Source organism: Dromaius novaehollandiae, chromosome 2, assembly GCF_036370855.1.
Source record: "Dromaius novaehollandiae isolate bDroNov1 chromosome 2, bDroNov1.hap1, whole genome shotgun sequence".
NCBI lineage: Eukaryota > Metazoa > Chordata > Aves > Casuariiformes > Dromaiidae > Dromaius > Dromaius novaehollandiae.
This window is the reverse complement of record NC_088099.1, coordinates 1,778,758-1,806,639: the sequence shown is the minus strand read 5'-3', so window position 1 is coordinate 1,806,639 and position 27,882 is coordinate 1,778,758. Positions and strand designations below refer to the sequence as shown.

At 49.8% G+C, this 27,882-nt stretch overlaps 1 protein-coding gene and 1 long non-coding RNA gene across 2 annotated transcripts in view; both read right to left on the bottom strand.

Annotated features, from left to right (window-relative positions):
• Positions 1-27,857, bottom strand: part of CCDC12 (coiled-coil domain containing 12) — a 38,275-nt gene extending 10,418 nt beyond the window's left edge. Inside the window, exons 1-2 of the mRNA XM_064505641.1 lie at positions 27,684-27,857; positions 3,395-3,465 (exon numbers count right to left, since the gene is read on the bottom strand). Coding sequence (XP_064361711.1) covers positions 3,395-3,465; positions 27,684-27,797 — 185 coding nt within the window. The 5' untranslated portion in view covers positions 27,798-27,857. The remainder of the gene's footprint in view (positions 1-3,394; positions 3,466-27,683) is intronic.
• LOC112980689 (uncharacterized) lies at positions 12,312-27,062 on the bottom strand. The gene is made up of 2 exons (XR_003258474.2): positions 18,070-27,062; positions 12,312-17,983 (listed from the first exon to the last, which is right to left on the bottom strand). It is a non-coding gene; the product is annotated as an uncharacterized LOC112980689 (long non-coding RNA).
• Positions 27,858-27,882: the final 25 nt, after the last annotated feature.

Below are 27,882 nucleotides of genomic sequence, written 5' to 3'. Positions count from 1 at the left end.
GCCTCTCTCATTAAAAACCCAGGGAGATCTCCTTCCACCGGCGTTGGGACGTGGGGTGAACGCAGCCCAGCTCATCCCACCACCGCCACGCTAGGCTGAACCAGCAGCGGGAGCAGGTTTGGCTGCCCACGCAGATGCGTATCAAACCCGCAACGCCGTGACGCCGTGCGTACCAAGCGTCGCCGGCGTACAAACATCGCTGCCGCCCCTATCAGATCTTTTTTTTTTTTTTTTTAATTCTCAACAAACATCGCGGCGCTGCAGGACCGATGGAAGCACGTCCGCCCAGCGGTCACCCTCGCCACGAGCTCGGCCGTCCCGCCAGAGCGACCGCGATGCCGGGCAGATCCGACGCCGTATTTGCTGCGCGGCCTTTGCAAAGGAGGAGTTTTGACCTGACCCTGACACGTCCCCGCAGCGAGGGGAGGGACCGCGGTCCCCAGCCGCTGCCTTCCCCGGCTCCTCCCCTGTAATTTTAAAGGATGACTAAGTGTCGAAATACCAGCAGCTGATCAACGGCAGCTTGCTAAAGCTTAATTTCCAGTTCAGATTTTCTCTTTCCCCTCCCCTCCCTCTCCGCGCTCTAGCTTGGGGTTTTTATTTATACTTGCAGCATTCCTTACAAGCTTAGCTTGCAGGACGGCGGCCAACCTTCAAAGCCGAAGGCCTCTCTGTTCCCTGCGGGGCGGCAACGCGAGCCCGGGGACGCAGGCGGCTCGGGCCGCGCTGGGGCTGCCGATCCCCGCCCGCGACGGCAGCAGGGCGGAAGGGCCAAAGTCCACCCACACCCTGCAACTGCGACGAGCCGGCGCGGACGGCTCCGTCGCCGGAGGGGTTTCCTGGCCGGCGGGCGAAGCACAGCTTCTAAAAACAAACACAGAAACCGCGCGAGCTCTTAGGAGTTATAAACTCCTTGGAGAGCGGGTAATTGGAGATATTGCCGCGAGGGTATCGCGTTTTTCACGGAGGGCCTCGGCAGCACTTGCTCCCGCGGCGGCATCTTGCAGCACGAGAGATAAAAACGAGGAACAAAAAGGGGCCGGGAGGCGATCGGCAAAAACAGGAAGCTGCCAAAACTCGTGCGGTCACAGCGGCAGCGAGCAGGCGTTGTACGAGCAGGCGCCCGGGGGTTGTCTCTACTACGCGGTATAAAACGCAGGCCGGCTCCGGAGGTCCGGCCAGGGCGTCAGTGCTTCGTTGCAAGACACTCGTCACCCCACAACACAAACACTGCAGCCGATTTACACCCCGCCAAAGCAGCGTCACGCTGAATTTTGCATCGGTGAAGCAGGGGATGAGAGCAGAACATCACCAATTTTTAAGGGTTTTTCCCCCCCGCCTTAAGCCGGGCTCAGCAGTTAAATGATGCACCCAAACCCTGCGCACGGGCCATGAGATTATTCATCAAACCAGGGTTTTGGTGGGTTGTGGCTTGAGAAAGCAGCAGAGCTATTGAAACACTCGTTCCTGGGTGAGGGAGCAGTCAGCAGGACCTCTTGTTTCTCAGATATAGGGCAAGCGTCGGTGGAGGGTTTCAGCCACCTTTTACTACCAGCCAGCAAAGCAGGAGCACACGGTGGTTTGCTTTCAGCGGGCTGAGAAAGTTCAGCTACGTTGCCGGAAAATGAAAACCTGAGAAGAAACCGAGCGTTTTCCTGCTGTTCTAGGTCACGTTAAAACCACACGTCTGATTTCAGCTGCAGAAAAACAACATTCAACAAGCAGAAAGCAACAAAATCCCTAGGTGGACTGCAGCGTAACTGCAAAGCTAAGAAGCACCTCGGCCGAATTTGAGATTCAAACATTTCCTGCAGAGCAGATCTCGCTCTCATTTGCTTTGCAAAGTTACATGTGGATCCCGACAAAACATGCAGTATTTGGATAGGCGGACAAAGACCTACAGACTACCGCAGAGGAATCAGTCTGGAAAGCAAACCTTTCTTTTCCACCTCAAAACCCGCCTCCCGGAAAGCGTTACTCCCCCGTATTTCAGGAAAAGCCTTGTGCCCGCATTTGGGGACAGCTTCATGCATCAGTACAAAATCGACTCGAGACAGGAGCTCCTACTCATCACTGCTCTCACATAACCTCGGTGAAGTTTCAAGGACATCACCTGCAAGCCCAGGAGGGCTTTGCTGAACCCCTACTGCCCGCGAGATGAGCCATCACTAATAAGCCCTTGGGGAAAAAAGTGATTTGCCAACTTGACAGCAGCCAGAGTGAAGACTTGGTGCAAAACGGCATCACCCCAGGCATGCCCCAGGCTGCTCAGCGAGGGCTAAAAAGCAGCAAAAAGTCAATGTTGCAGAAGGGCTTTTGCAGAGATTTAGCTGCCCAGGATTCCAGTTTTGGAATAAGGAGGCATTGCTGATAGCCCAACGATGCCGGCCCATCCTATGGGAAAGGCAGCACGGGCCTGGTGCTCCTTGCCAGCGGGCCGCAGCGCTCCGCACCCCCTTGCTAGGCAGCAGATCGGGTGGCAGGACAGGAACGCAAGAGTTGTTTATTCATTATTCATCACGCTCAAGATCTCTAACTCTTGTTTCAGCTTCAGCCCCAAACTCATACCTCTTCCGGCACAAAACCCAGCGATGGAGTTTATAAACAACTTGTAGCCTCGGTAATCGTTCTCGAGAAGTGCTCCCAGCCCCAAATCAAAGCGGGCAGTTCTCAAGAACGCAGGCAGCTTTTGCCAGGAGTTATCCTCAGAAGAGAACTGAAAACATGGGGGGTTGTGAGGGTTTTATTTATATACACTCAGCAGAGCACACACGGTTGTCTTGCAGCAGCAGCTCGGACGCACATCCCCTGCAGAGCAGGTTGCTGCCGGCTAAGGCGATGGGAGAAGATCACGTCCTGCAATTCCAAACCAAACCTAACCCCCCGTCGTTTCCAAAGGACACCTGACGGCACTTTTACCTGGTCCTGCCAGGAGCAGGAGCCCTGCATTGATTAGTTTTGTCCTTACACCTTCCAGTGATGAAAAAGAACCGCAGTGGGCCACAGATAAATAGCCACATGGAGCCTGTGCAGCCCTTGGGCCTCCGCTCATGAAGAACAAGCTCCACACGTAAAATGATACACGTTTTACACGACACACGATGACAAAGATGGAGCAACGGCTGCCAAATTCAAGGGAGGCTAAATTGCATTTGTACTCTGCACACCTCTGCTCAGCACCACCTGCCCCTTGTTACCCCCAGAAACACTGCAAGGCCGCCGCAGGGTTTTTCTCTTTATTGCCCCCATTTCGCTTCATTTACACCAAGAGATTAAATTCATACACACACAAAAAAATTTTTGCACGTTAGAAGCCAAGGAAAGATTCTCATTAGCAAACCAGCACCGGAACAATACATACAAGGGAGACGAGTCGGAATAAATAAGTAATTACTTGTGCCTGACGGTCTCCTCTTCCTCATCTTCTCTGAACTGCTTCTTCTCACGTTCGCCACCATCCTTATTCTGGAAGAGAGAAAAGTTGATCCGTGAGGCCTCGGCCTTTCTGGGAATCACAGAGAGGAAACAACCACCCAGCGCAGACACCCTCCCAGAGGGCACCGGGCAGGCAAACACCAACACACCGTTTGGAATTGCCTTTAAATTACAGACACCTTTAAACGAAGCCTGCTTTCCCTTTTCTCCTTTCAGCAGTCTGCTTGCACAGACAGCATGAGAAACAAATGGAAGAACTGGAAAAGCAAATTTAATTTTCTCCTCAGAGGCAATCATGTCACCCAGCCCCGAGATTTCCCCTCGTTAGCGGTAACCGCATCAACTCGGAGATCGAACGGCAAGTTGCGACGCATAACAGAGCACTGAGACCTCATCCCACGCGCGAGTTACGGCCCCGGGTCGAACGGCAGAGCAAAACGAAACCAGGGCGCTGCAGGAACCGAGCGAAACAAGACGGACGGACGGCAGCCACAGACACCTCCACCACGTCCCCGCGGCAGGGCAGCAATCCGAGATGGAATCCTGCGCTCCAGAGTCAGAAGAAAGGACAGATATTAATATAATATGTATAATATATATAATATATAGCCATAAAAGATACCAGTTTATTAGGTTAGTAAACCCACCTCCTTGCAAAAGCCCCGTGGCTGCCCTGGCCATGCCCATGCTGGGCTGCCAGGCAGTGAATCACCTGCAATAAAGCCGGGGAGCACATGTCCCCAGGCTTCTCGGAAAGCTCTTTTTACTCCTCCTCAGTAATCGTTTAGGAGTTTTAACAGGCTGCTAAATAAGCCAGCAGAAACCAAACGGCACAACGAAGGGTCTCATTTCAGCTCCAGAAACGCTGCATGGTAACATAACCAAATTTCTCTTTATTAGGATGTCACGGTACTGTAAAGAGGCTCATTTTGCACCACCCAGACACTGGCACTAATAGCTTATTAGTCAAATTACCAGCTATATTCGTTATCCAGACAGGCAGAGATATGAAATGGTAATAACAACGCACTGGGAAAGGGGTTGGTTGGTTCTCACACAGATTAACTTATTTCGCTCCACTGCTGAACAAAGTACTGGGTGGCAAACACATCTGTGCTTGTTTTGCCGAGTATATCGTTATGGAAAATGCGATGAACGACCTATTTCTAGCCCCTGAAAGGATCGGAAAGGTTTCCCAAGTGAACAGCTTGCTTAAGGTGTGTTTCTTGAGTACCCAACTTCAAAACTCTGTCCTGTGACCTGGGTTAAAAACTAGGTGATGTGCAAGCAGCATCAAGCCAGAAGATAGTTCAGTTCTGGTTCAGCCTCATCTTGCTCTTTGCTCTTGCTAGAATTTCATCTGTGGTGGTTACAAGCAGGGTCTGAAATACTTAAAAAATATATATATAAGGCAAAAATATTCATTTTCAGCTGTGGCTGTTCTTCCCATGATAAGACTGGACTTTTTGCACCACTCCAAGTCTTTATTTTCCCCATACCTTGAAATAATTCAGTAGTGGAAACCTACCACTCTTCTAGAGCTTTAGCCCCAAATCCCCCCTGCCAGGTACGTTCTGCAGTTTATTGACCATTATTGCCCAAGTATTTTCTAAAGGCCTGGTGATGCTCCTAGAAGGAAAATAAACAATCAAGTGCACTACTGTCAACTTCGTGCAAAAAGTCCTCTAGTATTTTCAGCCCGACACTTCTTCTCTGCTACAGCTCTCCTGAAAATACCGTCTTAGCCCCAGCCTAAGGGGGACTGAAGCATGGATTGAAGAGCCGGCCTATCTCAAACGCACGTAGCCATCTCCAGCTCGCTCATCACGGACGTGAATCCCCTCCGAACGCTGCTGCCCCTCCTGCCATCAGCCGCTGCTAATTGGGCTCTGCCAGATAGATCGGCACGAAAGGGGAACGCAAACGAGGCGAAATGAATGTCTGAAGTCAGGCCTTCCCCCCAGCAACAGAGATTAGTGCAGGTTCCCCGTTTGCCAAATGGGCTGTAAACAAGATTTCGGTTTCATTAGCGCGGTGACTAAGAGCCAGCGGTAAGTCACAGGGCAGAGGCAGCACGTGGGGAACAGGCCGTAAGCCCCAGCGGCATCAGAAACGGTCACAGCTCTGCAAAGAGACCGTTTGTCACCAGTCCCACAAAAAAAACAAAAAAAGGGGCTTGCAGGTGGTTTCTAAACGGTAGGAAGACGTGATCAACACAGCAGGGCAGGACCGCTGCTCCGTTGCAGACGAAGAGCTCTGCGCTTCCAGCAGCTCCGCGCCGCCTCCGCCCTCCCCGCTCCCTCCCCACCGCTCACCGCGACGGCTTCCTGTGCTGCCGTACGGCACTTAAACATGCACGAGACAAGAAAAGGCTAAGTTAAAAGATAACAGCAGGTTACGCTAGATGCTGTAGGGAAGGAGCTGTCGTGACTTTCTAAAAACATGTACAAACCGAAGCTCCAAACCTCATCCTTTTTGCACCGGAGCATGTCAAGGGCTGGTGCGAGCAGGTTCTGGAGAACATCCCTCCTCTGCTTTCCATGCTTCCTCACCCAAAAAGCCCCTCCAGCAGGCTGGAGTTTCCAGATCCCACTGTACAGGAAAGCTGAACTTTCAGTTGCTCCGGCAGAATGAGGCAATTAAAAGCGTCTGTAGCCTCAGAGGCTGGCGATGCACAAAGGCAGCGGGACGCAGGGAAGAAAGGACTAACTCAACGCACGCAGCAGCTTGATCTGCGCTTCACCTTCAGCGGAGATCATCCCTCCTCCACGAGCACAGCAGACGTGCTCCACGGCCATAGCCTTGGCTAGCGATGGAGACCGTTCAGCAGCACGTGCTTTACGGAGCCCCGCTGTGCTCTCCAGGGGATTACTCAGACCATACCCTGGAATTAATTAAAATTCGCATCATATTTAAAACTCACATCACTTTCCCTTGATACTCTGCTTAATCCAGAAATGGGTGACTAACTGCCCTTTGCAAGGCAATGTGTTTTCATACCCCGCTGCATGGGCAACAGTGTCGGCACCTCTAGCATTACTGGTGTCCACTCGGGATACAGGAACGCGGTGGATAGTCCCTCTCCGACGGCTCCTGCAGGCACAGGATCACACGGAGCTTGCAGCGAGGATGCGGGGCCTCCTCAGGAGCAGCTGTGTTTTACAAGGCAGGTCCCAGGAGGTCAGAGCCGCTCTTCACAGCAAGCAGAGGCCATCCGAGCTGCGTCAGAAACACCCCGCCGGGCTGTGAGCTCTCTGTGGCCACGTGGTGGGCTCAGCTCTCGTTACCATGATCATTTACCGATATGGGGACCGTTTCTTAAACCTGCAACTTATCTTACAGCTCCATGTTTTACCTCGGCCTCATCCCTCTTCTCTTTCCAACCATCTGCCCACACTGGATTTCTCCGACCACCCAACAGCACCTCAATACAGCAGCAGTGTCTTGAGGTTCTCCACTCTGCTTGGCCTTCCCGTCTCAAGACCTGCCCTTCATCATCCTCTTCAAGTACTTCTGGGCAACAGCTGTGTCGCAACCTCCATTTCGTCAGCGCAGGAAAGGAAGTATTCCTCCCCAAGACAGCGCTTGGCCCAACTATTGGCTCATCCTTCAAGTGTTTTGTTGCCCTTCGCTCGCTGGTGGCTACTTTCAACAGGTGCGCCGCAATAATTCAACTCTTCCTGCTTTTTGGTTCAGCTTCCTTTTCTCACATTTAAAACCCTAATGCCACAGAAAGAGCCAAAAATAACCCTTTTGCCATTCTACTCTCACTCCGGCAATTTTTCTTTTCAAGGCTCCCTGTGGCGAGGTGCTTGCTGCTAGCTGTAAGTCATAAGATTGGAGACACACATACAGCTCTGGTCTACAAGACAGTTCGCCAAATGCCGGCAAAGTTATTCCCATCCTTCAGTCTCCTGGAAGGAGACAGCCCAAAGATAAACTGCCAACATGAAGAAGCTTGCTCGTTTATAGTCTCCTAGCTGTTTAATGCTCAAACATCTCAGCTGGCAACCTGTGCCCTCGGCTTGTAGCTCCAGTGTGAAGACTTCTGCCTTATTGACTCCCACTCTTCACAAAGAGGTCCGAGATGAAAAGAGTCTAAACTGCTGCCTAGTCAAGGCACAAGTCCAAGAATATTTGCACCAGACTGTTCAAAGAAGGGTGTCAGCCGCCTCTCTGCAACACCTGCAAGGCCCTCAGCAAACTTTATACAAGATCAGGTAACAGCCCATGTTCTTGGCCAAATATATATGGGGAGTTACCTGCCATCTGCGAGGTTTAGAACTTGCAAAACCTGGGCCACAAGCCAAGTTATTTGGTCAGCCTCGATACATTTGGCTGCTTTTCTCCTAGTCAGCACCAGGCAGAGAAGACTATATTTGCCCATGCAACATTCAGTCAAGATGGACAACACGGCAAAAACACTTTGCAAGCACAACCATGCACTAACATGCATCAGGAGGGCAGTGAAGAGGGAGGCTGCTGGGTCATCACTAGGGAGAGGAGGCCACATCCTGTTGCCACCCGCAAGTCGTGGTCCTGCAACAACTGGATTTAGTGGGGATCCTGCTGCAAAATATCAGGCTCCTACAGCATTTGGGGCAAAGCAGCAGGTTTCATGTTCTTTGGCAGGGCAGAAGGGAATGCAGTCATTTCTATCACTCTGTCTTCCATAAGTTTACATACAAAATTACAAAATATAGACTACTTTTTCCTTGAGTAAGGCAAACTCTCCCACCCATCCTTTGCTTCCCCGGCCTGCTCAGCGCTGCACGTGGAACAGGCCTTGCTTACCGGCGAGACAAGCGCCTGCTCTGGGGCGCACAGACATTTGGACAAGTTCTAAAAACCTTCCCCTGGGCTCCAGTACATTATCATGACTTTTCCTCCTGCTAGGATCCTGCCCAGCTCTTCAATGCCTTCCACTGCAAGGACAAGGGAAGCAGGTTGTTGCTTTGCATTGCATCCAAAGATTTCAAGCCGAAATGGTTGTTTAAACGATCTAGTCTGACTTAATGGAAGTGCCTATGATCTGGGAAGTCTCGCCCAGTTATCCCTGTGTTGGGCCCATTCACCTCCAAGTAAAGCATCTTTTCCAAGGAAAGCAAAATCAGGTAATCTTGTCCTGAAGACGGCACACGGAGGATCCATTCCTCCAACAGCTTGACTTGAAGCCTCTACAATGATGCAGTTCACTTCCAGCTGTTGGTTCCTCTCATCATTCACTATTAAAGAGTGCTTTTGGACGTGACACCTTCAAAGGGCGAGGATACTTGTGCACCCCAACAAGAGCACTTAGTGCACGGACTGGAGAAGCTACTGGCCCGAGCTGCCAGGCGCAGGCACCGACGCTTGCTCTCCCTACTCCCACACTAATTTTTTACGACATCTTAAAATGCTGACGCTGGAACACCAGGCAGCCAGCACGTCAGCGAGGGTTTCGCCCCAGCAGTGGTGGGGGAAAGCCGTACCCACCTCACATCGCAGCCCCGCTTCGTTTCAAAGAGGTCGTCACCCAGAGCTCCCCTGGCCTTCAGGTTGAGTCATCTGTCCGCAAGAAAGTGGAAAATTCACACACATTTCCACATGACTGATGGAAACGCTGGGTGCACAAGAGTCACAGGCCCCATAAACACTTCCGTTGGATGACGATTCTCCACTGACACCTATTAAGCTCTCAGTCACCTTTTCATCCCCTTTGCTGCTTTCTTACTAGTAGCCTTAGAGTTTCATTTTTAGTCAGCATGTTGTGCAATACGAACCTTTTTCTAAATCAAATTTACATGCCAAGAGTTACACTCCCTTTTTCCCACTCTTAAGTAAATGAATTGCAAAACAATCTTCTAATCGTCGTGCTCAGCGCTGACTGACAGCCTAACTGGCTTCACTGAAGTTATCCCTCTTCCCTTTATTTTTAAATACTGGTATTTTAGTCACACACTTCCAGTCCTTTGGCATTTATCCAGTATCCAGGAAAGATGTAAATCAAAACGCAGCAGGCTAAGGATCTCTTCAGCTGATTATTTTAGGATTCCGGGGTGCAAATTACCCACGACTGTTGATTTTAAGTGTTTTTGCTAGAAAATGTCTAACATCCTCTCATCACTGTTGGCCTGGAAAGCAGCTCATCATTCCCATATGACACAAGTGTGTCACTTAGCTTCTTTCCAAATATGCTTTATGAATTGAAGCTTATGTTGGCTCCTTTCTCTCCTCTCCATCGTCTTTCAATGATTTCCATCTGAAGAACTGTTTCTCCTCTGGTCAGAATTGGCCTTTACCCAAAGTGGCAATTACCAAATGGTGATGTTTTGACCATCCACCTCCGTTCTCCATTATGCCCAACTTGCACGTCCCTTCCTCCCCCAACTTGAGCAAAGCTGCTCTTTTGAATCCCCCAGGCTACTGCACACCCGTATTAAATACAACCCAGCCATGCTGAGCAATCCCTTGGCAACCCCTAAAAGCCAGCAAAATGACCTGACAGCGTCTCCTCTTCCCGGGAATTAATACCAACCTATTTTCCTTGGGCACTGACCGGAATACTAACGATCCCCTTATCTTTCATTTAAGGCTTAGAGGATGGTAGTGTTCCCAGCCAACCGCTTCTTTGGCAAAATAAGCGTCTCTTACTGAGGAAGTCGAAAGAAGTCGGTGCTCGATCAAAGCGAGTTTGCTCTCCCAAGCTGTTCTCCGGCAGCCAAGCCGCAGCTGCTCCGAGGCCGTGCCTCCGGTGCCTTCGGAGCAGGGCACGTCCCGTGCCTTTTCACTTACTGCTTTGCCGAGATTTGCAGCTAGATGCCCTTGAAGCCGGGCAAGGCGCTCGACGTGCAGCCCTGCTCCCAGCTCGCCGCTTTTTGGGGATGTTGAATTCTGGCAGCCCCGAGAATGCTGAAAAAACCTAAGAGTCATGAAACGCCTCTTTACAGCTTTGAGTAGCTGCAGGTTTCTGCTGGCAAGAAAACAGGTCTTAAAACCAGTCCCACTTTTAATTCTATTACAAGTGGCCAAAGAAGAAGAATGCACTGTAAAATTTTACAGCAAGAAGTTTTGAACATAAAAATTTCATTAAAGCGTACTCAGGACCTGAGATCCACCGATATTTTCCAAAAGCTATTTGGAAGCCGTTTGCTCATAGCAACCCTTGCGGTAATTGTATAAAAACATCATTTTTTAAGAGCCTGAGCTTCTGTGTCCCTGCTGCTTTCTCCTTATTGAAGTCATAATCCTGGTTCAGGCATAGCCGGTTGCTATGGAAATGGTTAAATCGGAGATTGAACAGTGTGACTTCACGTAAGAAACGCACACAAGGAGCAAAATAGCCTCTGAAGATTAAACACCTTGTTTTCATGTCAGGGCCTCCAGAAATAACCTAACATTTCCAAAACGAAAGGTATTTAATACTTTCCTGATGCTGCTGTTTAGTAAACAGGTACAAATATTTCTTCCCTTCAGATAACCCTAAATAACTCCTAAATGGCAGTGGTGTGCTGGTTTTAAATATACCTGTTATTATGATTTCAGGGCCCGACTGTTTGCATTTCCAACGCTGCAGTTAAATAGCGAAGACCGGTGCGCGAGCTTGGCAGCTGGCAGCGAGCCGCTGTCCCCACCGAAACTGGTGGCACAGATGTTCCCCCGAGGTCAAAACTACTGACTTTTCACTGAAAGAACTATGGTGAAAATATGCGAGTTTCAGTTAGATGCAGAAAGTCTGAGGGGAAGAAACAGGCACTTCTGGGCAGGAAGGACAAGACATTTCAAAGCCAAAGTGCAATCTCAGGCCATGGAGAGCTGGAAAAGCCACAGATAAACTTCTCCCACCCGGGCCAGGAGAAACATCACCACCCCCTCCCAAGTAGGGCACCATCAAAGCAAAAATCCGAGTTACACAAAACTAGAGCATCACTTGGGGGGCTGCCCAAAACCTGGAGCACATGGAGCCCCCCCGGCTCTTCGTGACAGCCCAAGGCTTCAAAACACATGTCCGGTTTCATGCCCAACTCGCTTGGCATCATCCATTTGGGGTAAGTTCTTACCCATTCTTCCCCAGGGTTTTAAAGATGTTAAGCCTACGTTTCAGTCCCCATCCTCACCCCATTTCTCATGATGCTGATCCAGCCGGGTCACCGCAGCTTGACGGTGTCACCGCTCCTGTGACGATGGGCACACGCAGACGGTGTGTGTCGCCAGCGGTAGGCTGTTATTACAGGCGCATCGTCACCACCCGCAAACGTGGTGCGAACGAGGAGTCCTCTCCCAATCGCCGCGCCAAGCATCCCCAGCAGTCATCCCTGTTAATGCAAAAAACGACGCTGCCCGTTCTTCGGGCTCGCGATCCCCAGCGAAGCCGTGGCCTCTGGTTAGCGAGGCGCCGCGCTGCTCAAAAACAAACCAACCAAGTGAAAAAAGCAGCGCTCGGCGGCGGGAGGCAGCGGGGATGCTCAGCCTGCTCCCAGGGAAATGCCGGCACGCGAGGGAGAACGGCCAGGGCTGCCGAGCTGCAAAGGCACCAAACCATTAACACTGGAGAGGTAATGTGGTACTTTTCTGATGCCTGAGTCTAAAAACCTTCCCCAAAGGGAAGCGGCAGAGTCAGAGGCAGTGCCTGAAATGAAACAAGTGCCCGTTAGGGACTGCTCAATGCTCCATCTGCAGAGATGCAAGGAAAGCATCCAGCCTTGAAACAGCAGAACGAAAGCAATTTGGGCATTTGGAGACACGCAGCGAAACGCTGCTCCCTGATATCTGCTGATAGCGGTGATGGTGACAGCAGTGGCAAGGCTTCTGGGTTTTGTAGGCTGTCTTCATTACACAGAAAAGCAATAACGCATCCGAGGCGAAGCCACCACGAAGAGGAGACCATCGCAACTTGCTCCATCAGCAATGAAATGTATTTATTTGAATGCAACAGGTTAACATGCTTGCACCCCTTTCCAATAAAAAGCAGCTGATTTACAGCACCTTACACTGAGGAATCATCTGAATCTTGCAAAAAGATGTTTTAAACTCAAGGATTACTCCAGGCTAGGCCAGCCAGCACGCCTGTTTTACACCCACCCCTTTTCCCTTAACCAAGTCACATAATCCCATTCTGTACTCAGAAAAGAAACAAAACCAAAAACCATCAGCTCTTTTCAAGCCAAGAAGCCACCAGCAAGACTGGGACAATATTTCAGAGCCTGGAGAAGCAAAGCCATCCTTCTCGAGGGCGGGAGGGAAGAGGGGGCCACACTGGCTTGTTCGGGTTTTCGGAATAATTACGCGGGTTAATCTGTCACCATCGTAGCTCCGGGACAAAAGCAGAAACAAAAGCGAAGGCTACACATGGCCGGTTTCACTTCTCCGCAAGGGGAAACGAAAAAAAACAGCGACTACAACTAGGTTTGTGTTTACACACAAAGACCTTGTTGAAAGGTGAAACGTTTGCCGAAGCCAGGAACCGCCATGCGCCAATCTTCTCCGGCTCCATATTTATTTAAAAAATAAAGTAAGTTAAACTGCGCAGGGAGTTTCACAAGCGTAAGCCACAGCTTTGCCCACGCTAATTAAGCGGTGCCGCTCGGGTGCGAGACAGATCTCACTCTGCATTTTTGGAGCTGATGATTAACCTATTTTCTGGAGTCTATTTTTCCCCTTCATAAATTAAACAAAAAAGCCTGCAGAGAAGCAACGCCAGCCGGCCAGGCAGCAACGCAAGCCCGGCTCCCCAGCTTTCGCTTTGCGTTCAACTTTGTTCTTCCAGGCAGAAAGATCCTGGGGAAACTCGCCGGCTCGCGGAGATAGCTGGGACCTTCTCATCTTCCTTATCATCAAAATCATCTGCTTTGAGGCTGCCAGGGAACCAGACTTTAAAGAAAACGCCTCCGTGACTAACAGCAACCTTGTGCTTACGGAGCTGAAAGGTGGCTTGGTAACACGGAGCCGGCCGTTCATTTAGGCTTTTTAGGATACTCACGTTATTTCAGCAGAGTTTAATTCCCTGTCCACAAAATTGGGGTAGCTGAAAAGTCCAAGGGGGATGCTGGGAGGCTAAGTGAACACCGACCCGGCAGATAACTCGAGGACTTTACAGAAGGTGCAACCGCAGTATTTACAGCCAGTCACCAAAGTAATTGGGCGTTGCAAGGAGACGAGGTTTTAATAACTGAAGTTCTCGCCTGCGTGATTCATGCAAGGTCACAGCCAAAGCGGGGTTTAAGATGCGCCAAAAACAAAATGCTCAACTGAAAAGCAGAATAACTCTCTGCAGGAACATTGCTTATGAGCCCGTTCTTCTCCGCATCTCCACCCTTCACTGGACCACAGAGCATCGCGGGAGATCCGGCCTCTCGAAGAAGGGGCGATGCCACCGGCCTGCCACGAAGCACCACCTCCCGCTGCAGGATTCGGATGGAAATTCAGCTTTTGGTGGAGAATTTTCACCCCAGCTTCACAGAATGAATGTTTAGCTGACCTACGCCTAACGGCACAATAACCAAGATCTGCTCCTGGCTCTGGGACTCCAAGCACGGCCCCGTTTCAGACCTGTTTAACGGCCATGCGATACATGACACTCACTTTTGCAAAGAAAAAAAATAACACAGACTGTAACAAGAGGCCAGCAAGAGCCTCAGCTATTTGTCTTGTGGGAAAACGGCCCTGAGAAAGCCCGCGTGCCCCGGGGCTGGGATGGGACCTGCTGCAGGTACCTCCAGGAGAGGCTGCCTCGGCCCGAGTGCTTAGGCAGCACCGTCCCCCGTCGGGTACGGAAACCACCCATGTTATATGGGGCAGGATGAGCTGGAAGTACTCGGACGACGTGTGCTGCTACTCCGACAAGGACATTTTCCCAGGCCGGGGGCTAACTCCCACCTTTCTGCAAGGTAGGAAGGAGCACGGTGCTGTTTAGCTTGGAAAAAAAAGTCCCACATTTCCTTGAAAAAGGTCCCACGGAGACAAGGCCAGCAAAAGTCACATTTTGCCCAATTCCTCATACAGCCACGAAAGAGCAGAAATGACAAGGGAAGCGAGAAGGGCTCCTCTTCCCCCTGCATCAACCCCAGCACAAGACTGGGGGAGGGAACCGGCGCACGGGGGTTCCCAAAACCAGGCACGGGCTGATTAACGCTGCAATCGCGTGGAACAAGATGCTTCTTTTGCCCCAAGACCCCACTGTCCATCTGGTCTCGGCCGTGCCAAACAGTATCGCCTGCACAACGCCTCGTACGTCTTGCCAAAGAGGTTGATGATGCCATTCTCTTGGTGCCGTCCTTTGGAGAGGCAAGAGCTCTTCGTTTGAGGTTCGATAGCTTTGTGCCACCATTGCTAACCGCTGCCGGGAGCCGAAGCAGACGGACCCCGAGCCATCCCCGCTCCCCGCTGGGCGGGCCTGATCCGGACTCAGGCTGTCTGAAGCTCCACTTCTCGGGTCACTGGAGGGAGGGCAGAAAGTTGCGTCGGCTTGTGCCTGCATAAAAGCATCTTGGGAAGAACAACCAAAGCAGAAACACTCGTATTTCTTTGGCTCCTTTGCATAAAACCTGTTGAACAGCACGCGCAGGAGACAGCTGCTCCCGTCGCTGTCCCCAGCGATTACAGCAAGGAGCTGCAAACAGGCAGACCCGCGTTTCCCTTCGGCTGCAAACACCGACTCTGAGGATCCGTAAGGGAAACGAAGATCTACCGAGAAACGGTAGCATCCCCCCTCGTTTCACACGGCTGCCACCAATTCAGCGACGCACACACAAAACACAATGCGGCTTTTTTTCCCCACCTTTTATTCGCGTCGTGCACAGCGCTGTTTTAACTCACGATACACCAGTGAGCTCACGAACAACTGCGAGCAGCTCTGCGACCCTGTTCCCCAGCCTTTTCTACCCAGGCCTTTTGCAAACTGCCTCCCCGGCCATGAGGACCCCCAAAAAGGGGCTGCAGGACGGCCCGAAGCAGCCGCAGAGACGGCAAAGCCGAGGATCAGCTCCCGGCGTTGGGCACTGGCTGCTTTCGGGCCTCCCCTTCGGGCACTGCAGCAAGAGTTTATTACTTTCTTAATAAAACCCGAATAGAAACCAAGCATTTGGAGCCCTGAGCATGCAATGTTTTAGCCTCGCTGTAATAACTTTATTATGCTCTGTTACCACAGCAACTGTTTTCTCAGCCCCTTCGCACTTTGCTGTCAGGAACACGGGCTGCTTGCTACAAGAAAATAAAAAACTAAGCCAAAAACACACATCTGAGAACGGCGGAGAGCCGAGCTGCCAGGCCACACTAGACTGGGGCACCGAGACCCGCGAGGCGGTTCAGGCGCTTGGGTCAGAGTCCGCCGATATTTGCAGATTCGCCAGCAACGAGACCTTTGCAAGGGGAAAAACTCCTCGCCCGAGGCTGGGGCAGGCCTTAAGCACGGCGCAAAGCCACGCTGCAAGGGAAAGGGGCAGCGCCGCGGTCTTCCTCCCCCCGGTTCCCCTCTGCCTCTCTGGGGAGCAAGCGCAAAGCCTCGGCGACCCGACGCGGCTGCAAGCCAACCTCAGCGTCAAAGGGAAACAAAAGCTTGGGTTTGGGCCAAACCAAGTTTTCCAGTCTGATGCAAACAGAAGCAGGCACGGAGGGGCAGGTGGAGAGCCTTCCTCCCCGCCGAACGCGGGCTCAGCCCACGCACACGGGACCCGGCGGCCTCAAGATCGTACAATCTCATGCGGAAAGCTGAGAAAGTGAGGAAACTGAGGCAAGGCCACAAGAAGGTAAACTGGAATCTGAACCCAGCAACTCCGGCTCAAAAGCCACGTGCGCACTCGTATTGTGCACAAAATACCGGAATACACGTATACAAGTACTTCCATAGAAACCAAAAACACGACCATCTGCTTCGCTCCTGTGGAAACGCAATCGGATACTACAGACAAAGGAGGCCTGTAAGCTGCTTTATCCTTCCCCTTGCTGGAAAGGCCGTATCATCTATTGGTTTCACAGTATTTAAGAGAGGACTATTTCTCATTATCTGTCCAGTTTACTATTTTCTCAAGTTATTTTTACATGGCAAATTGGTGGCTGTCACATACCAGGGCCTTGTCTCAGGTAAGTAAACCCCAAGATCTCCCACACGCACCCTTTGCCTTCTCTTTCCTTTAGCTGTACATCCCCAATCGCTGGATTGCCCTATATTCAGCTGTGTCACCAGGTCCATTTCCTTCACACCTAGAAGCACAACCACTAAAAATTAAGCATTTTTGGAGAGCTCTCCTTAAGCTGTTTGTTTTTGACAGAAAAGGTGAGCGAGCAGAAACACGGCATCCACTTTCAGCATCTCCTCTTTGCTGCCAACACTTACCTTAGCACAAAATCCCCAAACAGTCCCAAGCCACCCGAACTTTTAACAGCACAGCCTAGGATTTAAGGCCAGGGCTAAACACCATTTTCTCCCCGGACCAACAGGCGTTCCTGCTGCTTGTTTATGTGCTTTGTTTTCCGCGAAGCAGTGGGAATAACCTGAAGCTGCAACACGCAGTGGTTTTAGGCACAAAGCCACCAGTCTCCCAAGAGACACAAGAATGACAGCAGACCTAAAGGAAGAAACGAATAAAGTATCTTGTCATACGTGCTGCACAAGCTCAGACAGAAGACGGCCATCTGCACCGGTTGCAAGAAAGGTCTAAAATCTGAATATTTACAGAATATGTTTTCTTATTTTGGCTTGTCCCTAACTTTTAGCAAATAACCTCTGGCCTTAGGTACTCCACATCATCTTCGCTATCAGCCTTGACGGCATCTTCACGTTGCTTTGCTACCCTTAATCGCCCCCCAACGTGCTATTAAAGGTCACTTACGATTGCTTATTAAAAAAATGTTCTTTGTAGCTGTCCTAAACCCACCCAGGAATGCGTGTGCTGCTTCGAACAGCTCTGGATGCTCACAGGAGTGTGTCTGAAAGCTCACATCTACGCTGCTTTTCCAGTCAGTATCTGTATTTCAAATTACTTTCTTCCAGGTGAAATACATTACCCTTGAAATGTTCATGCTTCACCCCAGACGATCCGAATAGGAGGATGATTTGCATTTGCTGTATTTATGGAACTAAGGGCATGAGGAAAACAATGTCAAGACCTAGTTAAAAAAAAAAAAAGATACTGGGAGCTGTCAAACTTGAATAAAGAAAAAGCTTTTAAAGCTTCAAAAACCGAATCTGAAAGGTAGTCAAATGCTTAAATGGAAAGGGAAGTTTTAGACTGACCTTTTGCCACGTTACTTTTCAACAGACATGTTGAATTTAAGCACAAGTTACTAAGCCTGAGAGCTCAGGACCCCACTGACGTGGCCTTCCCAGTAACAGCCCTCGGGCATTTCCTCCGAGCAGGGATGCTACGTGCAACTCCTGCAGGAATCACGGCAGTTTGATGATCAGCAGAACCAAGGAGGCCTGGTTTCCCGTGGATCTGACCCGTGGTTGTGTTCTCCGGTGCTTAATAAAGTGGCAGCTCCAATCAAAACATTGTCCGCAGCTCAACTTCACATCTCTCCCCAGGCGGTTCCCTGATAGCTGATAACAGCTGAGCTCACACTGCAGCCTCTCCTTTGGTAGGGCAGGAAAAAAATCTCCTATATCCAGCCTTTTATTTTCACAAAGCTTGTAGGGGCTCGTAGCTATAGAGTACCCACCTCTCATCACGCTGGGATGAAGCTGGTCAACGCGGCCAGCAGCTAGGGAGGAGAGAAGGAGCAGACACACAGCCTCAGATTTTTCTTTTCTAAACAAAAGAGAAAAAAGCTACCCCAAAAGATTATTTAAACAAGGAAAGGAACAAATTAGAGACGAGTTTATTCATTGGAAGCAAAAGACTAAGTGAGATTCCCCAAAGGAGAGCTTACACACGCTCTCCTCCAGCCCATATTTCATGTCACCACCATGCATGACCCTTTGGAGCTCCTCTTCATTCAGCACAAGGACGCTCTCAGCTACGGATGAAAAGATGCTTCGTGTCAGTCATTATTTCCACAGAGCCCATGCAAAAGCTCCCACAAGAAGACAACCCTGCACAGCTGGGACTACCGAGCAGCAGATTAAAGGAGCCAAGGTTTTAGCGCAGTCTAGCTTGTGTTGAAAAGGAGCAGTTAATCTTTTTTAGCAGCGCAGATGAAAAGAGAAAAATTATGTAAAAACCCTCTGTCCATTACACAATGCAAAAATAAGCCAAGATTAATAAGCATCAGGAAAAATCAGATCTCAAGCTTTCTGCCAGTTTCTTGTATGAGCTTAACCCTCCATTTACAAGTGTGAGGCTCCCAACAGGGTTTATTATATGACAGTGGCTTCATACTAAAGAGGAGGGAAAAAAATCCACATGACCTTTCAAAGATTTTGCCTCCAAACGCCAGCTTCTGCTAGGGTGCTCTGCTGGTGGCCTGACAAGGTAGGAATGGTGCCTACTGGAAAAGGCAAAAAGTAATACGAAAAGGAGTGCCCAAGTCAAGCTTGCTTTGCCGTTAACATCTGCTTTTACTAGCCTTGGTCTAAGAACAGCACCCCAAACACCCGAGGAGCTGCCCCAGCAGTGAAAAAGCCAAGCGGTAACGTGTGCAGTGGGTGAGCGACAGGTAGGTGCAGGCCATACTGGAGAGGAACGCACGTGAAGTCTCAACGTGGGACTAGAGCTAAGGACTTCTGGGCCCCTGTTGTCAGCAGCTTTCCAGGTCCATACCCTCCAACTTTGGAACAATTTTCCAAGAGGAAAAGCAACTTTGCATATGTCAGCATAATGCAAGGTGAATCTTCTGGCCCAAAATGCTGTTACGGAAAGTAGGATGCGGAAGGAGCTTAATAAATTATCTTGTCCACCTCCCTGCCAAAGGCAAGATCAGCCTCATCTAGGTGACACCAGGGAGATGCTTCCTGCTACAGCTCTTCCTAAGGTTTAACCCGACTCTCCCCTGCTGAATGCAAGACCATTAATCCTTATCTTGTCGTCCTCCTCCAGACAGGAAAAAGGATTTGTTCCCTTTCCCTTCATAGCTGCTTTTACATGCATAAAAGCCATGGCCGTATCTCCCCGCAAGCTTCTCTTCCTTCACTTTAAGGAGTCCGGTTTGCTTTACCCTTCCCTGCAGGTCATGCTTTCTCACTCTCTGCCAAGTCTCCTCGCCGCTTTGAGCAAAGTGGCATATCCTTCCTGAGCTGCGGAGCTTCAAACAGGACACGGCGCACCGCCGAAGGGCCGAGGAAAACACGAGGAGTGCTCCACAGCCCTCCTGCTTCCTAAAATAGAGCTGTTCCTTTAGCTTAGTCCCACACGGCCACCAGTCTCCAACCTACCACCACCCGAGTCCTCTTCTGCAGCACTGCTGCCTGGCCGGTAAGTAATTTTAGAATCAGAGATTACTGTGAAACCGAGGAACTGGCTGAGAAAAGCAGCGGTGGAACCACAGCTGCTCTTGACACTTTAATTAAACCCACTGGATGGCAACCTGACCCAGGTCCCAGGGCACGTTAAACTTCTCTGCTAGCAGTCTCAAAAAGCCAAATATAGGACATTTCTTCTGGACTGCTTTGGCACTTCGCACCTGGTGGCAGGTTCTGGAGAGCAGAACAAGCAACACGCTCTTCTCTGTATATCCGCACAGAGAGTTGGAGCTCATTTTTCCATAGTCTGTAACGGTGCAACTATATAATAACGCAACCACTAACAGGAATCATTTTGAAGGCTTGATAACTCACTACCAGAAAGGCTGCCTCAGCTCGAGTGCCCAATACAGTCGAGTTTCCTCGGTAAATGAACATCTTCCTCTCCCCAGTAGTCCAAATTAACGCAGCAGCAGCAGCATGCCGCAGCCCGGTCACGCCACGAGTAGCCAGAAGCTATTTCCTCCCGTTTCAAGGGCAGTCACACGCAAAACTCCTTCAGCAGTTGAGCCAAAGGAGCAAACCCGGGTTACAAGCAGCGCCTGAGACAACACTTCCTCTCTACGGCTCAAGTATCTGTTACTAAAAATAAGTAGCTGTGGGAAAAGTACTTAGCTTCTTGCAAGAATGATAACAACTTGCTTGCTTCTTTATTTGACCGTTTCGTTGCCTCTGCGGGTGCCGTCCAGAGGAACGAGCTACCAAGTCCTCTACTAAAGATACGTATGTATTTTTAGCTAAAACAAAAATTCCTCCCTAAGGCCAAAAAGCATTTGTTTATGACACAGTCGCTCTATCAGAATATCTAAGCCAAATAAAAGGCCTGAATTCTTCTCCCCGCCTTTTACAAGCACAGTTTTCCATATAAGAGATGATCCAAAAATCTGGTTATCTTTCAGAGGCCTCAGTATTTTTAACAGATGCAAGCTCTGATTTACTTGGTGCTTACAGATGTATCCCAGAACACGCCTGTAAAGTATCTACAGGAAGAATCAACATTACACGGCTATTTTCTGGGTTTGAAGCACTGTAAATTTTGGAGATCTGGATGCCGCGCCCGAGCAAAGCATTTGTCTAAAACCGGCAGATGTGAATGCATCAGAAAACTGGTTTCAAGGGCAACCTGTAGGCAAGTATTTGTAAATATAGGTGACTACAGTTAATTATCAACTTCCTTAGCAGCAGGCTGTAGTTATGGGAATACAGCTCCTTGTGTGCTAAGGGAAGGACTTGCAACAGCATTCAGCCGCTTAGATTCACAGGCACAACAGCTTCCCTGCTGCTTCTCACCAGTTACCTTGCAACTTCTGATCTATGGACAAGCACGAGCTTTCTACTCCAAACACCATTTTGGACTGAATCCTGCACTGAGCAGGCAAAGCTCCCCAACAGCTTCAGCATAATCCGTAGCACAACAATTTTATAGCTGATGAACTGCAAAGGCTTTCATGGGACACGACATAGTCACACTCCTGTTTTAATCCTAGAAAATTGCAAAGTGATACTGAAACTCAGACCGTAAGGACCCTGTCCTGAAAATACTCGGTAGTTTTGGATATGCAAGCTGTCCCACTGCCAGCCACATCGCTCCAGCTCGGTCTGGAAAAATGTTTGCAAGGCTTAGGCCTATGTGAACACCTCAAGCCAGGTAGCATGCAGCCAGTAGCTATAAACAGACTTGGAAACCTTGTTCTCTCATTTTCCTTCAAAATATATAGCGAGGTAAGAGTCAGTTTAGCAGTTATCCTAAAGACACTAAATACAATCGTGCTAAATTAAAGTTTAAATTGAGCAACAGTTATTCTTCAGCAAAAAAGAGCCCTCATGAGAAACACAAACAGAATGTTTCTATCTGATTTTAAGCTGTCAGGCAAGAAAAAAAGACATGGGAAGCAAACAGATAACCAGGGGCTTTATTCCATGATACCACTTCAGTGCAGTCGTTACTACGAGTACGACGAGGCTGAAGCAGACAGAGCACTACAGCCAATTCAGCACTCATGCAACTGCCACTATCCAATCATATGAAAAAATAGAAGCCGTATGAAGCATGTGAGATGTCCGCTTCTTCAATCCTTAACTCCGTAAATGGCTGTCTTTAGGAGAGGTCTGCCTCGTTCACAGATATCACCACCCCAGAGCGAGCTACTCAGGAAAACGTTGCCTCAGTTTCCCCCAGTGCAGGATCCCAAGAGCTGGAGCCGTTTGCTACTCCCCGACCACTTCAAAGTTAAAAACGCCTGAAGTTGAGAAGACCTACGTCACTACGCGACCTTTCACAAGGCTGCTCCTTGCAAAAGCTGGTGGGGTTTTCCTGTTAATAGGACATGGCAGCAATAACATTAGCTAAGTGCCAGTTACATAACCAGCCACTTTCAGAGGTATTTTTTTAAATAACTTAAGCTGGCAGAAAATGCGCACAGCTCACTTAAACCACCACAGTACTTCCCTGTGCATTTCCTCCCCTACGGCACAGCAGCGAGGTCTACCTTAAAGACTGCTCCCGCCACCTTTTCACGCGAATTTCTGAAGGCTTCTAGGTAACAGGCTACTGAATTTTTTTCAGATTTGCCCTCCGCTGTTACGGACGGATCTTTTGGGGTAGAAAAACCCAGAACAAATGATATTTCAATTGGCAAGACTGTCACAGAAACAAAACGAAAAGGCTCTGCTACCCATACCAGCTGAGTCTACACAGATGAGACTTATTCCAAGGAAGAAAAGATGGTCTCAAACAATAACCTGACACAGACGGAAGAATCCTACTGCCCAAAAGCACCAAATAGCACCTCAGTGCTTTCTGAGCAGCCTAAAAACCAAGAGTTTCCGAGAAAGGACACAGACTAAGGAGGGCATTTCAACTACGAGCTGGCAATTCAAAGGCGAGCAGACGTTCAACTTTCCAGCCACGATGGAGGAGGCCATACAGCAACCCGCAGAGCCTTGTAAGCTCGGCAGCAGCTGCTGCAAGACATTTTGGTTTGATTTTTTTGCTGTTTTTTAAGAGAGGAAAAGTTGCAAATGAAAGATTACAGTCAGACAATTCAAAAACGTTTTTTTTTTTTGCCAGAACAGGAAGCAATATTCAATATGCCAACAAGTTAGAGTAGGATATGTAATAAAACAAGACACAATTTGATTACTTGCCGCTGAAAGGCAATTCAATTTTAATTTAGCAGGGAAATGACCTCTCTGATACTTTACAGCAGCCCTGAAATTGCAAACTTTGCTGGTTCCAGGGCCATGGATTTAATCTGGGAATCCAGTGTTGGCTTGCATACTATTTTAAGCACATTTGTATAAGCAAATGTCAACTGACATTTCTCAGATGTAAATTATGTCTGGAACTCGAACAATCACATTTTTGAGTAAAAATCCCATTTGCTGGTGATCCGTGAAAAGCAGTGCAACAGGTCAAGTAAGCTCAGAGAGGGCACAAGATAATACATCGGCTTTTTATATGTTTGGATGTTACCTCACTCGTTTCCTCACTAATTGGGAAGAGATGAACATCACCTTCAGGGCAAAATGTGAGGCAATCTGCAGAGAAGCTCTGAATGGAAGGAGGTTCCTTGTTAGACGTCAGGAACCGGTCCCCTAAATATACACAACTGCCACTGAAAGTGGGGTATCTCCAAACCAAGCAGTGAGTTTTCACGGTGGCAGGAAGCACCAGCCGCTCGCCTTCCTCTCCCCTGCTCCCCGCACCTTCCACTCAGGTCTGGATGTTGCAAGACTTGGGAAAGACACGACTAGTTAGACAACAGTGTTTGCAGATGAGATCACTCAAAGTGAAATCGGGTGATGACGGAAGTCTTGCAGAAGGTTTTTACAATCCCGCATAACTGAGCAATGAGGCAACAGGTGAAATTCAGTGCATCGTGTGAAGCAACGCGCGTGGGAGAAGAATAACCCTAACCACCCGTGCACAGGGTTTCTAACAAGCACTGCTGCTCCGGAAAGGTCCCGGGATGGCTGAGGAGCCCACTCAAAGTGTCACCTCGGGGCTGAGTAGGAGCCAGAAAAAAATAAATAAGATTAGTAACGAGCATTAGTAGCTGTGCAGTCATGACAGTCTTAGGAGCGAGCAAAGCAGTGTGTACAAAAAGGTAGTTTCTTTTTTATAGAGAACTGGAAAAAGTAGACAAGCTTTGACGGCTGAAAAAGGTTGATGTGGCCAAAATGAGAATACAGAAAAAAAAGACAGGAAATACTATGCTAGCGCTACAAGCCCACGAGTCCCCCACATCCTGAGCAACACACGCACTGCCAGACACCCGCTCTTCAAAAGGGTGTCCCATACCTAGAAAGGGACATAGGAGAGACAATTTGGAGGTATTTTTTGTACAAAGACTTCATAGATCAGAACTTTAACCTGGAAGAGAGACCAAGAGCGCTATAAAATCATACATACAAACATAAAACAATTATTTAGTATTTCTCACACTATCTGCACAAGGGAACATCACAGGGGGTTTAAAACCAAAGGATGGAGCTTTCCATGGTGGAATTAATTAAATGGTGGAATTCCTTGCGTCGAGATGCTGCAAAAGCCAAGAGTAGAAATGGATTTAGAAAGGACTGGACAAACTCATCAGGGCAGATCTGCTAGGAGTCACTAAACATGAGACACTTTGGCCTGTCCCAGTAAGTTCCCACTTACTCACTGCCAGGAAATTTCTGTTTATTATTATTATTTTCCCCTGCAAGGTGAGGTGGCCTGACAGACACTGGGCCTTTGCTCAGGTTTTACTTTAACCTGAGACTCGACAGGAGCAGCACAGATGCTCTCTGCTGCTCTCAATCACCTCCCTGCACGAGGGCACCGCGCTCCCACCCTTCCTACCCCTGCTGCGCTGGTTATCCACACGGAAGAGATCTCTGTACATGTGCACTACTACCACAACACGTTCCTTCAAGCACTTGCTGAAGTATCATCACAGAGCAGAGGGCTAGGAAGTCCTTGATCAGGCCCAGCATGACAACTCAGATTTTCACATAAGATGCAAGAACAAGAGCTCTTGCTTTAACGGATTTGACGTCAGTTAAAGAGTTTTTAAATACGGATGAGTGAGATTTTGAAGCACTAAAACACACAGGCTAAAGCCATCGTTAATTCTACAATAAGTTAAACGGTCGATTTCCGTTCCATATTCACACCCACTGAAAGAAATAATTTCATAGTAGTCTGTTACAAATTCTTTGGGAAGTTTCTCAGAAATTCAGAGAGAAAGCCCAGTTTTGTCACTTTTCCTTCTTGTGGAGCCATGAACAGGTCGGTTCAAGGCTGAGCCAAGAACGCATCAGTTTTGCACGGGGTAAAAAACTGTTATTTCCTCTGAAGGCATGGTACGCTGGTGCCGTGTATGACATACTACTCGTGGAAAGGAAATAAAAACAGCTTTTGTGCTCGTAGTGATCAAGTCAGAAGACCTCAACTCAAAATTTAAAAAAAAAAAAAAAGGCAGCAGTAAACCAGGTGAGAACAACACACTGTGCGCTACACCCTCCACAACCACTTGCTATTTTAGATCCCAAGAGATTATCCCTACTTTTAGGAGCTGAATTTTGACTTGCTTTTTTCCTCTTTTCAGTTTTACTGTTTGAAGCACCAGTGACCAACGTTTTGGATTCTTCCGAAATAGCTTACAACAATCTCAATCCTCCACAGTTAGCTACCAACCGATCCCCATTAGCAAAGACAATGGTAAGACATCATTTAGTTTAGTTTAAACTTCTTAGAAATACATTGAAAAAAGACTGAATCAAGAACTGACGCAATTCACATTATGGAGAGGCTTAAGTTTCCCGATCTGCCAAGTTTCTCAAGTTTATTGCATTCTCCTTTCACCACCAATATTTTTTTCCCCCCACAAGTTCATCATTTACAAACACAAGAAGAACCACCAGTCAAAACAGATCAAGTTTTCTGGGTGAGGATTCAACCCATCACAAACCTTTTCGGAAAAACTCCTTAAGAACTGAACCCGGGCATTTTGCTGCCAGCAGCACTTGACACAAGATCTATACTAATTGCAGTAAAATCCTCTGAGGCAGAGCCAGAGCCAGGACCTGCTGCACCATGCACAGCACACACAGCCGAACGGGGCCACACGCACGCAGCTTCCAATCCGCAGGGCTACTAAGCTGACCACAACCCCGACCCACTTCATTCGCGCCATCCCACAACCACACTTAATTTGCAATAAACATCCCCCTTCACTGAGCAGCCTGCCACAAACCTCCTCGCGTGTGTCCACGGGCAGGGACGTGCCTCGGGCACTTACCGCGGGAGCAGCTCCAGCAGAGGAGCTTCCTGCCATAGGAACATTTTAAGATGACCCTGGGATTTCACTCTAAGGGATAGGAAAAAGAAAGTGGATTCGAGCAAGTACTGTGCTTTGAACTCACTCCATCTGGATCAGTCACTCCACAACGATTGAGGCAAGAACAGGGGATACTTTGATGGAGCCTTGGGATCATTGTCCCAGCTCCTTACAGGAATCCTTTTCCAAGCTCTCATGCTTTTCCTTGTTCTTACTAGCCATTCTCTGTATCACCCACAGAGAAGATCTCTAAATCCAGGGGGACAAGCAACAAGCACAAGATACAAAAACTCCCAGTTTACAGATCCACTCAACCCTGGCTTTGGTCAGGCAACGCAACCTCTACCTCCCTTTCCTTGACTCCGAGCTGAAAATAATCAAGTCTCAAAGTCTCTGTTAAATAGAAGCTAAGACCCCAGCTACCAGAAAGCACCAAGGAGAAGCGACATGTTCCCCCATAACCCAGGGATGAAGCTGAGTTTTCATCCCCACGCGAAGCCCCGCTTGCAGCCTGGGTTTTGAGGCTGGCTCCCATCCGGCAGTTTTGCAGACCACGTCTACCAGGCGCCATCCAATACAGATCATGTAATCACACAGTATTTGTGAGCTGATTTCAGACATGATGCAAACACATGAAACCAGGGAGATAACATGGAAAAAAACTCAGAGGCTTAAACACATTAGCTGGCTGCTCAGCAAAGACTAGCAGACGTGATGGCGCAAAGGCAACACAGAAAAGCAAGTAGGAGCCTGAGGTCCAGTCCTAGCCAGGCCTTTTGGGCTCAACACAGGCACAGAAGACCAAAGCAAACCAGTATCAGAACTGGGGCTGAGCCGGCATGTTGAACACGCAATGTCCCAAGGAGACACACGGTTCAAGTGTCCCCCAAACGCCTATTGCCCTGGCTGCTCCTCCTGGCCAGACCAGACCTGGCAGCCCACCCCTGAGCAGCCTGCTCCCCCCTTACAGGCGACCCCGTACTCCTTATTTCTAGAAGGCCCAAGCCTAGAGCGCTCTGCTCCCCCCCCCACAGCCCTCCCCTGGGGCTTCCCAACCCTCCCACGGCTCCTCAACTCCCCGACACCCTTCTCCACTGCTCCCACCACCATCTCTACGCATTGCCCGCATGGAGCAGGGCCCCTTCCCCTCCCTGAGGCAGCCCCACTCCCCTGCTGCAGCCCCCCCCCTCGCTAGTCCCTGCTTTCCCTGCTCCCACCCTAAACCCCCTCCCTCAGCGCCCTCCCTCCCTTGTCCCCAGCCAAACCCCGCAGCCCCCAAACCCCCCTCCGAGGCCCTCTGGGCCAGCACGTCTACCCGTTCCCCAAGAAAGGCCTGCGTCACTCCCTGCACAGGGCACCGCCCCCCCCCCAGCCCTTAGGACCCCCCAGTCCCCTCGCTGTGCCCGGCCCCCCCCCAGAGGCCCCGCTCCCGCCCCCCAACCGCGGCCCCCCGGCGGGGAGAGGCCTTCAACCCCCCGGGCCTTGTCCGCCGGCCCCCTCGGCTCGGGCTTGGCTCCCGCCCCCCCAACGGCGCCGCGGCGGGGGCCGACCTGTAGCGTGCGCTGCCGCAGGGCCCGCAGCCGCTCCTGGCGACGCCGCGCCTCCTCCTCCAGCCGCCCCAGCGCCGGGCCCGCCGCCTCCGCGCCGCCCGCGGGCGCCGCCATCTTCCGCCGCGCCGCGCGCCTGCGCGCAGCCCTCCCCCGCCCCCGCCCCGCCGCGGGGCGCATGCGCAGCGAGCCCCGAGCGCAT